Consider the following 13294-nt stretch of genomic DNA (forward strand, 5'->3'; position numbering starts at 1 on the left):
ACAGCATGCCAGCTCAGCACGGCACTGTGATACTGAGCTCTGTGTTTCTTCTCAAGTCTCCAGAGTGACACTTCTCATTCAGAGGCAAGAGTGCTATCACTGAGCCACAGCAAAACAGATTTTATTTTTCTGTAGTTTAACTTCACTCTTTCTGGATTTTTCAATTTTTCTTTTCCCCCTCTGAGGATAATCTTGTTTCACCTGCTTTGGCATGGCTTCATATTCTGACTATCCTGTTTCCAAGAAGAGGCAGGGGAAACTACCTGAAGAGGGAAAGCTTTCCACTGAATAAAAATATGCATTCCCTTCTCTCCCAATGCAGACCTGACTTGCTAAATTCCTCAGGATCACAGTGAGCCCACTCAGTCAGCACATCAAACACTATGACATGCTGCTGATCGATGTCTCAACTTTAATGCTGGTCTCCTGACTCCTGACAAACGGTATCACTGCCTGGTATGGAAACTGCACTGCGGAAGACAGGAAGGCAGTCAAAACTGCCCAAAGCATCACTGGAGCCAGCTTACTGCTATTAAGGACATACATATATTCAGAAAGGTGCCAGAACAGGGCCAGTAGGATGAAAGATCCCACCCCACACTGCTCATGGACTGTTTGTCCCACTCCCTTTGGGAAGGAGGGGCTATGTAGCATCAACACTAGGATCACCAGACTTAAAAACAGTAAGCAGAGAGGTTGATCAACACCTCCATCCACTAACCAACCCCTCTACACCTCCAATCACCACAATTTTATCACTTCCTGTATGTACAGACATTCCTGTGTCAAGTATCACTTCATGGACATACAATCAAACTATCTTATGTATTTATATTTTTTGTGCTTTTTTATTATTGTCTTTATCTTGTTGTGTGTTTTGTGCTGCAGCAGATCCAGAGCAGCAATAATTTCACGTTCCTTTACACTTGCACAATGGAAATGATACTGAACAATCTTGAATTAGTCCCTGGCAGAAATTCAACCTGTGAAATGCAGATTCCAGCGACAGCAGGGGCTGCAATCAAGGAAGATGAGAAGATTTCCCTAAAAGACTATGGATATGAAATCAACATCAATCAGGTGGGTGAAAACACTGGCCTGAACCAGAAACCTCCATCATGTGAGCTTTCAGTTAACTGAAGAATGGCAGGAAGACCATGGGAGCAGGAGGAGGACACTGTTGCAACATTCACTGAGATCTCGGCATATCTGGTAATCTATCTCCCTTAGGAATGGATAACTAGGAATCATTGATGAAGTGATTAGCAGTAAGTCGAAGAATGTTTTCTTAGTCATGGTTACGTAGGGTTGTGATCCCAAGAGAAACTATTTATAACCCAAATAGTTTAGAGGTTGGAACTGTGGCCACCTGGCAATATATTTAAATAAAAAGACAAATGGTCAATGTGTAGTTAACTCAACCAAAGGGCAACATGTATATAGCTCGACGACTCAGATGTTGCTATGAACTAAGGTCCAACATGGCAGAAGATGCCTGCAGTCCTTGCAACATGTGGCAAATCTTTAGCTGTACATACGTCAGGTGCTCATAATCTTGGGGAGGGTGTGTACTTAGAAGGTAAATGGATGCGTGCTTCAGGGGCTCTAATGTAGAACACTCCAGGCCGGGAGCAGGGAAATCGCTCGTTAACTCCAGTTTTAGCCAGTATAGAGACTACTGGCCAAATGGTCTAGTCCTCCGTCAAAAATTTCTACAAAAAGCACAAACGTTATTACCATGATGAGGATAGTACTGAAGAAAGTAAACATTTTGACTAGAATGGTTATATTAATTCCATGATGAACTTGTATCATAGATTACCTTGCGCACTTAGCATTTTATATAATAGAAAAAGCATAGAAACAAAGGGAAAAATCTGTGAGAAAATGTACATATTCCAGCTATTAGAAAAGATGGAATTAGATAAGAGACCTTGCAAAGCCTTCAAATTGATTGGGTTGAGTAGGGTGAATGTGTGAGGATTCTTTCCACTTATCCAAAATAAATATTATGAGGAATATTTTCTCTCAGGAAATTTCTTTACTCGGAGAGGGGACAGGAATAAATAGGACTACTGTGGAATTGGTTATGCAAGCAGCTTTGGTACTTTCGAAAAGCAAGTAGATGAGTAAATGAAGAGGGAATACAAAGGCTGAGAAGATGAATGTGGAGTATAAACATCATTAATTGGGCCAAGTACACTCAGACCCCACCTAGCACTGATTCATTCATTAAAACACGGTTCTTTATTGAAATTTTTTTAAATGACAAAAAATGCAAGCAGTCTTTTTCCATGAGGTTGGGTTGAACAACAACCAGAGGCCATGGGTTAAGGGTGAAAAGTGAAAGGTTTAAGGGGAGCACAAGGAGAAACTTCTTCACTCAGAGGGTTGAGACAGTGTGAAAAGAGCTGCCAGCACGTGAGCTCCATATCAATGTTTAAGATACAAGGAAGTCGGGGTATGAAGGGTATGGTCTTGGTGCAGGTCGATGGGAGTAGGCAGATTAAATGGTTTTCGCATGGACTAGATAGGCCAAAAGGCCTGTTTCTGTGCTGTTCTTCTCTATGACTCTATGACAAAAATTCATTCTAAGCAACACTTAGAACTTAAGAGTGGCCACCATTAAACATTCAATCCAGCCAATGAGCGCACTTTACATAAACAATGAGCCTCTCACAGCCAATCATCTATTAGTTTATGCTCAGCCTCCCCTACGTGTGTAAATGATTTTGCTCCCTTGCCAAGTTATTCCATTTCTTTCACCCTTAGTGTCTGAAAAATTGCTTGCAACTTCTGTATACATCTAAGGTGTCTAGGAAAAGCATTAGCATGGATGTGAAACTGCAAGTGGTATGGCATTTCGAAGCTGATGAAGAAGATGTCAGTAACGTTCTTAGCCAGTGGAGGTTGGTTTGATAAACAGTGCAGTAACCTCCATAGCATACGCATCTCTGGTGAAGCAGCGAGTGGAGGCAGCAAGGCAGTCCAGGATTTTCCTGCAACACTGAAGGCCATAATCAAAAAGAATGATTATCCTTCCAAGCTTGTCTTCAATGTGGATGAAACACCAGCAAGAAACCTCACCACAAAGTTTCTCAGCATCACCACGATCACAATCACAAATCATGGACCAGATCATCGATAATGACCCTGACTGGGAGCGAAGCAATAAAGCAAAGAGAGGTTTTCTCGACACGATTTCCTGCTACCGACAACCACTTCATGAGAGGAAACTTAAGTAAAGGCAGACAAATCTCAATGCCTACTTGTAAAAGACGCCAAAGTCAGTGGACCCACACCATGGTCTCTTCTCTCAGATGTGATCACCACCCACTTCCCTCCACTGTTGCTGTGATGTGTTGCTGCTCCAGGGGTGTACAGGGTAGGCCTATTTGCCTGTTTGTTACTCTGCGAATTACCATATATATGTAAAATAATATAGCACATATCTTGGGTTTCATTTTTTAAAAATCAGGCAGACATGTCCATTTACGTAATGTTATAATGACCCCGCATAGCGCTGATTTACATAGCATTCCACCTCCGAGGAACACATCTTCAGCATTGAGTGTAGTCCAGGCTTTATCTTCTTTGCCAACATAATGGGAAAGTATTTACAGTCAAAACAGAAAAGGAGAAACAAGAGATACATCAATCAACAAGCTGTTGAGATGTGGCCATTTCTGGTCATACCTGGTGTTCTTGAAGTGATTCTTAAATAATTCCAACTGCTGCTGAAAGACAGGAACCGTTGTAGCCATGAAGACAACTTTACGCTTCTCCCCTTCAAAGCTCTCCCTGAGATGCCGTTCAGCAATGTGCAGGGCAACAATAGTTTTCCCAGACCCTTGGGAAGGAAATGGACATTTTTATTTCATCAGAACGCTATTCTTGGCTAGAGTCCGGAGCACAAAAAATTCCACATGCATACAGCAATGACATTAAAGGACTAAATTTGCAAATCCTGGAGAATGAACTGTGAGAGAACTGACAGTGGAGATGTTAGAAGGACCAGAAGAAACACTCCCAGTTAAGAAGTCACAATCATTATCCCAGTTGTGTGCGACTCTGCAGTTATGTTTCTTATACTGTATACACGATTGCCTTTCATTATCTAAAACAGCAATAAAGTTGCAGAGTAAAGGTCTTCCTCTGGTAACACGTCAAAAAGAAATCGCTCCTTTTCAGGTCTGGCCAATAAGTGCTGCAAATATACCCCAATATGGTTGACCCTGGAAGTAATTCACTCCAACAAAATGGCTGCTCGGGGGTATCGAGGGATGGGCAACAAATGGCAGCTTTGCCAGCATTGTCCATACCACAAATTTTTGTAAAAGTTTGGTTTCAAGGACTCTGAGCAGGACAGCTATCCAATTTACCCAGAACCGTGGCCAGAAAACCGTACAAGGTTCAAAGTAAATTTATTATCAGGGTCACTATATACTACCCTGAGATTAATTTTCACGTGGGCATTCACAGAAAATACAAGAGACAGAATGGCATCAGTGAAAGCCGATGAACAAACAACCAAAGTGCAAACGACAACGAACTGTGCAAATGCAAAAAGCATATCAGAAACATGCTGAATTAAAAGAGAAAATCAAAAGACTTTGAAACATGAACAAGATATACATTGTCCCAATAGTGATATCAACAACTGGTATCATCCCAAAGGCCCTACACAATAGCATTAACCAAACCGGTCTACACAGTAATATCTATGTAAATCTTCAGAGAGGCACAATACTAGGCACCACTAGACTAGTCCGAAAGTCCCTAGCGACTGACAAATGAGTGTTCTTGGCCACACCCGTACCTCAGGTGTTACCAGCTTGAGATGGGAAAAAATAAACAAACAAAAAATAGTAATAATAATAAATAGATAAGCAATAAATGTCGAGACTATGAGTTGGAGCCCTTGAACACAAGTCCATACGTGTGGGAACATTTCAGTGATGGAGCGAGCCAGTATCTCCTCTGGTTCAAGAGCCTGATGGTTGAGGGATTTAAAGTTGCTGACCCCCTCCACCTCCAATTCTCCAATGAGGAATGGCTCCTGGACATCTGGTTTCTCCCTCCTAAAGTCAATAATCAGCTCCTTGAACTTGCTGACATTGAAAACTTTAAATTCCTTGATGTTACCATTTCAGAGGACCTGTCCTGGGCCCAGAATTTAAGTGCAATTACAAATGAAGTACAGCAGTGCCCCTACTTTCTTAGAAGTTAAGTTTGTGAAGATTTGGCATGACATCCAAAACTTTGACAAATTTCAGTGGATGTGTGGTGGAGAGTATACTAACTGGTTGCATCACGGCCTGGTATGGAATCACTAATGCCCTTGGATAGAAAATCCTACAAAGAGTAATGGCTACAGTCCTGTTAAAGCCCTCCCCACCATTAAGCACGTTTGCATGGGGTGCAAAGCCGCATCCATCAAGGACACCCGATATCCAGGGCATGCTCTCTTCTTGCGGCTGCCATCAGGAAGGTGGTACAGGAGCCTCAGAACACTGTTGTGCAGGGGGACGTGAGTGCTTGTTCATGAATCGCAAGAAGTTGGCTTGCAGGTATAACAGGATTATTAAGAAGACAAACGTAATGTTGGCCTTCATTGCTAGTGGGTTTGAATTCAAGGGCAGGGAGGTCATGCTGCAACTATACAGGGTACTGGTGAGGCCACACCTGGAGTACTGTGTCCAGTTCTGGTCTCTATATTTGAGGATATACTGGCTTTGGAGGCAGTGCAAAGGCGGTTCACCAGGTTGATTCCAGGGATGAAGGGGAGATTGAGTCGCCTGGGACTATACTCTCTGGAGTTCAGAAGAATGAGAGAGGATCTTATAGAGACTAGAACTAGGGGACATTGTCTCAAGATTCAGGGCAGAAGACTTAGGATGGAGATGAGGAGAAACTGATTTTCCCAGAGAGCGGTGAATCTGTGGAATTCTCTGCCCAGGGAAGCAGTTGAGGCTTCCTCGCTAAATTTGTTTAAGAAAAATAAGTTTTTACATAGTAAGGGAATTAAGGGTTATGGAGAAAAAGCAGGTAGATGGAGCTGAGTTTATGGACAGATCAGCCACGATCTTGTTGAATGGCAGGGCAGGCTAAATGGGCTGGATGGCCTACTCCTGCTCCTATTTCTTATGTTCTTAACCCACACCACCAGCTTTTTAGAAAAGTTATTACCCCTCAACCATCAGGCTCTTGAACCAAAGGGGACAACTTCATTCAACTTCATTTGCCCCATCACTGAAGTGGTCCCAAAACCCGTGGACTTGCTTTCAAAGACTCTTCATCTCATTTTCTCAATATTTATGCTTATTTAGTTATTTATTATTACTATCATTTCAGTTTTTACTTTCATTTTGTATTTGCACAGTTTGCTGTACTCTGCACTCCCTGTTGGTGCAGTCTTTCATTGATTCTATTACGGTTATTTGAGTCGTTAAGTATGCCTGCAAGGAAATGAATGTCAGTGTTGTAGTATGTGTACTTCCATAATAAATTTACTTTGAACTTTGAGTGAAAGGTTGTAGCTGTGGCACCACTCAGCCACAGGGAGAAAAATATCAATTTTAGGGAATGTATTATCAATCAGTCTTTATGATACTCATTGCATTCCATGAAACAAGTTCAACTTTCTAAAGAGAATAAGCAGTTCAAGTAAAAATAAAACTCTAAGATGTGGTAGATGTCTTGATGTGCTCTGTAATCAGTCCTTCACTACACATTCACTTCAACCACACCCTTAACATATTACAAACAGCCCCAGGTCCTCAACATGTATGTTATCAAACAAAGTTTGGCAATGGCCGTATTATTATGACAGATAAGGTGGATTTTAGAAATGAGCACCTATTAGCAGAATGTGTTGCAGCGCGAATTCCAGAGCTCAGGACCCCATTAATCTGCCCAAGGTGCAAATGTCAATGCTAAATGCTTATACTAAATGTCAATCTTCTGGAATATATCTTTATTTGTTAATTAATATTACTTTATGTGTTGTGTGTGAGTTATACGTTCTGTATTGTGCACCTTGGTCCAGAGGAACGTTGTTTCACTTGGCAGTATTCATATATGTGGTTGAATGAGAATAAACTGAACTTGAAATTGAAATATTAAATAGAAGGGCAAACAAGATGCCTGACATTCAGATAATGTTATTGATTCCTTTGTACCTGTAGGAGCACAGATGATGGTGTTGTCTCCTGCTACTGCAGATCCTGCCAGCTCCTCTTGATAAGCTCTCAATTTTAAATGTTTAGTGGCATCTGAATTTTGTTGGCTACAGTTTTCTATATTAAAAAAAAACAAAGCATATAAAGTTATTTATCAAGAAGGATCATTTCCATTTCAGAATAGTAGCTTACCCCTTCTGTAAAAATATGAGTGATTATACACCTGCTGTCTTGTCATGCTTCAGGCAACTATTCAGTAATCTCAAACAAAATTAAATGTTTCCAAATGGATCAGAATTTGGATGGTTTCTTAGATGAGCTCCAGATCCCCAAATTTCCCAAACAGCTTATCCCAGTAACCCAGGGTTTACTATATATTTTTTTACTCATCCAGGAAATCTTACAAATCTGGGCACAGTGACATACTCGTATCATGAGGTGGAGGACATATTAACCACAAGGAACGGGGTGTATCAGCCAGAGATGCTTCCTTTATCTGATAAAGGGTTCCTTTTAGTCCACAAATGTGCTTGACCTGCTGTTGGTAACATTCTCAGATTTTAAAATATATATTCTTATATTTTATAAGCAGCCTCATCCCATGTTACAGTGAAGGTAAAACCACACTATCCATACAATCTAATCATTCTCCCTGATTTTTTGGGCAGACATTCCTTTGTCAAAGAAGAAACAAGCTTGTGAAAGTGAAAGGATGGTCAAAAGAAGTTGGGAAATATGGACTGGATACCAGAAATGAAGATGGACAATGTTTAGTTGACCTGCAAAACCAACTACTTGTTCATCTCAAACATGTTTTCCAATGACTCAAGTGCAGACTGTGCACTTGGATCTCTCCCAACTCTCACAGAAACCAAAGAGGTTATATCTGTGGAAGTCTGCGATGGAGAAGTCGATGAAAACAAAACCTGAAGGTGACTGTGGCTCAGACCACCGACCACTAATATACAAGCTCAAAGTAAAGTTGAGGAAGTGCAAGACTTTCACCAGAGTAGCAAAATGAGATCTTTAAAATATTCCACCAGAACTCAAAAGACGGCCTGAACTATCGTTTCACTGCTTTAAACACAACCGACAGGACACCAGAGAGATTGTAGGAAAGTATCAAGAATGCTGTACACAAGGAGTGTGAAAAGGCTAAAGAGCAGTGGAGACTAAAACGGATGAGTGAAGAAACTCTGAAAATTGCACAGGAAAGAAGAGAAGCCAAAGCAAATTAAAAAAAAGGTAGCAGTCACAGTCCTCAATCGAGCTTTCCAACAGTCCACTAGGTGAGACAAAGAAAACCATGACAATAACATGTGTGAAGAAGTAGAAATGGAAAATAAGAAAGGAAGGACAAGATTAGTCTTCTTAAAGCTACGAGAATGGAAGAGAAAATTCCAGCATCACATGGGAATGCTGAAAGATGCACAACGTGTCGTGCTCAATGAATCTGAGAAGATCGAGCAATGATGGAAGGAATACTGTGAATCATTATACCAGAAAGATAAACTGGATCAGGAATATAATCCTACATCTACAATCGGAGCTGATGATGAAGAAGGAAGAAGTTGAAGGAGAACTGAAAGCCCTACCGAAGAACAAAGCACCTGGTTTTGACGGAATTTTAAATGGAATCAATCAGCTTCAATCAGCAACCAGAAGCAGCTGCTTTAACACTGATGACACCCTGTCAGCTGATCTGGATGACAATGCCATGGCCAAATGAATGGAGGAAATAAGTGTTCTTACCAATTGAAGAAAGGTGATCTGAAGGAGTGTGAAAATTATTGTACAATCGCCTTCATTCCTCACACCAGCAAGATTTTTTACTAAAGATCATTCAGAAAAGACTTCAATCTTATTTAGAGCAGAAGCATCCTGAAGCGCAACAGGTTTCAGGAAAGGAAGGGGAACAAGATATGTCACTGCAGATGTGAGATGCATTCTCGAGAAGACAAAAGAATACCGGATGAACATCTGTATGTGCTTTATCGACTACAGCAAGGTCTTCAACTGTGTCACTCACGACAAACTATGGATCACATTAAATTGCATGGCTGTACTGGAACATTTTTCTTGATTGACAATCAAGATTTGAACAGCTCAGACTCAGCATAAAGCAGCTGATTGGGCAATCGAGGTCAGGTGACCAAGCAGTTTGAAAAGCTCAAACAAATAAATAGAGGGTTACCTCAAGCGGAGCGGCCTATGGAAAGTGGCCAGTGAAGGAGTGGAGATTTGAGGCTTTGACTCAAGAGGCTTCAATGAGAAGAGGCGAAGGACGAGCTTGTTCCCAGTTAGTCTTTACAATGCCTCCTGAGGTGGTGATGTGCCTCTCCTGTGAGATGTGGCAGTCTTGGGGGAACCCCCCTCTCCCGCAGAGTCACATCTGCCAGAAGTGCATGCGGCTGGGCGATCTGGAAGACCGTGTGAGGAATCTGGAGCAGCAGCTGGATGACCTTCGACTCATAAGGGAGAATGAGGCAGTCATAGATGAGAGCTACAGGGAGGTAGTCACACCTAGGCTGCTGGAAGCAGGTCGTTGGGTGACAGTCCGAGGGGGGAAAGTGAAGGAGAGTAGACAGGTAGTACAGAGCACCCCTGTAGCCATTCCCCTGAATAATAAGTTTACTGTCCTGGATGCTGTTGGTGAGGACGACCGACCAGGTGTGAGCCATGGTGGCAGGGCCTCGGGCACTGAGTCTGACCCTGTGGTGCAGAAGGGTGGGACGGAGGAGAGGAGAGCTGTCGTCATTGGAGACTCTATAGTCAGGGGAGCAGACAGGAGATTTTGTGGACGTGAGAAAGAAACCCGCATGGTTTGTTGCCTCCCGGGTGCCAGGGTCCGGGATGTCTCTGACCGGGTGCATGACATCCTGGTACGAGAGGGAAAGCAACCAGAGGTCGTGATACATGTTGGGACCAACGACATAGGCAGAAACAGGGATGAGGTCCTGAAGTGTGAGTTTCGGGAACTAGGCAGAAGGCTGAAGAACAGGACCTCAAGGGTGGCGTTCTCAGGATTGCTGCCAGTACTACGTGATAGTGATGGTAAGAATTGGAGGAGATGGCAGTTGAATGCGTGGCTGAGGAGTTGGTGCAGGGGGCAGGTTTTTGATTTTTGGATCATTGGGATCTCTTCTGGGGAAGGTGGGACCTGTACAGATTGGATGGGTTGCACCTGAACTCAAGGGGGAGCAATATCCTTGCTGGTAGGTTTGCTAGCATGGTTCGGGAGGGTTTAAACTAATTTGCAAGGGGGATGGGACCCGGAGCGATAGAGCAGTGAAAGAAGTGCATGGAGTAAAGCCAGATCTAACATATAGAGGGGCTTTGAGGAAAGAGCAGCAGAATAAAGGGTATAAAGGTAGTAAGGTAGAAGGGCTAAAGTGCGTGTACTTCAATGCAAGAAGCATCAGGAATAAAGGTGATGAACTGAGAGCTTGGATACATACATGGAACTAAGATGTAGTGGCCATTACGGAGACTTGGCTGGCATCAGGGCAGGAATGGATTCTGAATATTCCTGGATTTCAGTGCTTTAAAAGGGATAGAGAGGGGGGGGGGGGAAGGGGAGGAGGGGTGGCATTACTGGTCAGGGATACTATTACAGCTACAGAAAGGGTGGGTAATGTAGCAGGATCCTCTTTTGAGTCAGTATGGGTGGAAGTCAGGAACAGGAAGGGAGCAGTTACTCTACTGGGGGTATTCTATAGGCCCCCTGGTAGCAGCAGAGATACCGAGGAGCAGATTGGGAGGCAGATTTTGGAAAGGTGCAAAAATAACAGGGTTGTTATCATGGGTGACTTTAACTTCCCTAATATTGATTGGCACTTGATTAGTTCCAAGGGTTTAGATGGGGCAGAGTTTGTTAAGTGTGTCCAGGATGGATTCCTGTCACAGTATGTTGACAGGCCGACTAGGGGGAATGCTATACTAGATCTAGTATTAGGTAATGAACCGGGTCAGGTCACAGATCTGTCAGTGGGTGAGCATCTGGGGGACAGTGATCACCGCTCCCTGACCTTTAGCATTATCATGGAAAAGGATAGAATCAGAGAGGACAGGAAAATTTTTAATTGGGGAAGGGCAAATTATGAGGCTATAAGGCTAGAACTTGCGGGTGTGAACTGGGATGATGTTTTTTCAGGGAAATGTACTATGGACATGTGGTCGATGTTTAAGGATCTCTTGCAGGATGTTAGGGATAAATTTGTCCCGGTGAGGAAGATAAAGAATGGTAGGGTGAAGGAACCATGGGTGACAAGTGAAATGGAAAATCTAGTCAGGTGGAAGAAGGCAGCATACATGAGGTTTAGGAAGCAAGGATCAGATGGGTCTATTGAGGAATATAGGGTAGCAAGAAAGGACCTTAAGAAGGGGGTGAGAAGAGCAAGAAGGGGGCATGAGAAGGCCTTGGCGAGTAGGGTAAAGGAAAACCCCAAGGCATTCTTCAGTTATGTGAAGAACAAAAGGCTGACAGGAGTGAAGGTAGGACCAATTAGAGATAAAAGTGGGAAGATGTGCCCGGAGGCTGTGGAAGTGAGCGAGGTCCTCAATGAATACTTCTCTTCGGTATTCACCACTGAGAGGGAACTTGATGACGGTGAGGACAATATGAGTGAGGCTGATGTTCTGGAGCATGTTGATATTAAGGGAGAGGAGGTGTTGGAGTTGTTAAAATACATTAGGACGGATAAGTCCCCCGGGGCCTGACGGAATATACCCCAGGCTGCTCCACGAGGCAAGGGAAGAGATTGCTGAACCTCTGGTTAGGATCTTTATGTTCTCATTGTCCACGGGAATGGTACCGGAGGATTGGAGGGAGGCGAATGTTGTCCCCTTGTTCAAAAAAGGTAGTAGGGATAGTCCAGGAAATTACAGACCAGTGAGCCTTACGTCTGTGGTGGGAAAGCTGTTGGAAAAGATTCTTAGAGATAGGATCTATGCGCATTTAGAGAATCATAGTCTGATCAGGGACAGTCAGCATGGCTTTGTGAAGGGCAGATCGTGCCTAACAAGCCTGATAGAGTTCTTTGAGGAGGTGACCAGGCATATAGATGAGGGTAGTGCTGTGGATGTGATCTACATGGATTTTAGTAAGGCATTTGACAAGGTTCCACACTGTAGGCTTATTAAGAAAGTCAGAAGGCATGGGATCCAGGGAAGTTTGGCCAGGTGGATTCAGAATTGGCTTGCCTGCAGAAGGCAGAGGGTCATGGTGGAGGGAGTACATTCAGATTTTAGGGTTGTGACTAGTGGTGTCCCACAAGGATCTGTTCTGGGACCTCTACTTTTTGTGATTTTTATTAATGACCTGGATGTGGGGGTAGAAGGGTGGGTTGGCAAGTTTGCAGACGACACAAAGGTTGGTGGTGTTGTAGATAGTGTAGAGGATTGTCGAAGATTGCAGGGAGACATTGATAGGATGCAGAAGTGGGCTGAGAAGTGGCAGATGGACTTCAACCTGGAGAAGTGTGAGGTGGTACACTTTGGAAGGACAAACACCAAGGCAGAGTACAAAGTAAATGGCAGGATACTTGGTAGTGTGGAGGAGCAGAGGGATCTGGGGGTACATGTCCACAGATCCCTGAAAGTTGCCTCACAGGTAGATAGGGTAGTTAAGAAAGCTTATGGGGTGTTAGCTTTCATAAGTTGAAGGATAGAGTTTAAGAGACATGATGTAATGATGCAGCTCTATAAAATTCTGGTTAGGCCACACTTGGAGTACTGTGTCCAGTTCTGGTCGCCTCACTATAGGAAGGATGTAAAAGCATTGGAAAGGGTACAGAGGAGATTTACCAGGATGCTGCCTGGTTTAAAGAGTATGGATTATGATCAGAGATTAAGGGAGCTAGGGCTTTACTCTTTGGAGAGAAGAAGGATGAGAGGAGACATGATAGAGGTGTACAAGATATTAAGAGGAATAGACAGAGTGAACAGCCAGCGCCTCTTCCCCAGGGCACCACTGCTCAGTACAAGAGGACATGGCTTTAAGGTAAGGGGAGGGAAGTTCAAGGGGGATATTAGAGGAAGGTTTTTCACTCAGAGAGTGGTTGGTGCGTGGAATGCACTGCCTGAGTCAGTGGTGGAGGCAGATACACTAGTGA

The 13294-nt window shown here is 43.3% G+C and overlaps 1 protein-coding gene across 1 annotated transcript in view; it reads right to left on the reverse strand.

Moving 5' to 3' along the window:
* Nucleotides 1-13294, reverse strand: part of rigi (RNA sensor RIG-I) — a 64251-nt gene that overhangs the window by 34284 nt on the left and 16673 nt on the right. The window contains exons 6-7 of the mRNA XM_073048572.1: nt 7182-7298; nt 3697-3850 (exon numbers count right to left, since the gene is read on the reverse strand). Of these exons, the coding sequence (XP_072904673.1) occupies nt 3697-3850; nt 7182-7298 (271 nt within the window). The remainder of the gene's footprint in view (nt 1-3696; nt 3851-7181; nt 7299-13294) is intronic.

The sequence above is a fragment of the Hemitrygon akajei genome, chromosome 6, assembly GCF_048418815.1.
Source record: "Hemitrygon akajei chromosome 6, sHemAka1.3, whole genome shotgun sequence".
In the NCBI taxonomy this organism is placed as follows: Eukaryota; Metazoa; Chordata; class Chondrichthyes; order Myliobatiformes; family Dasyatidae; genus Hemitrygon; species Hemitrygon akajei.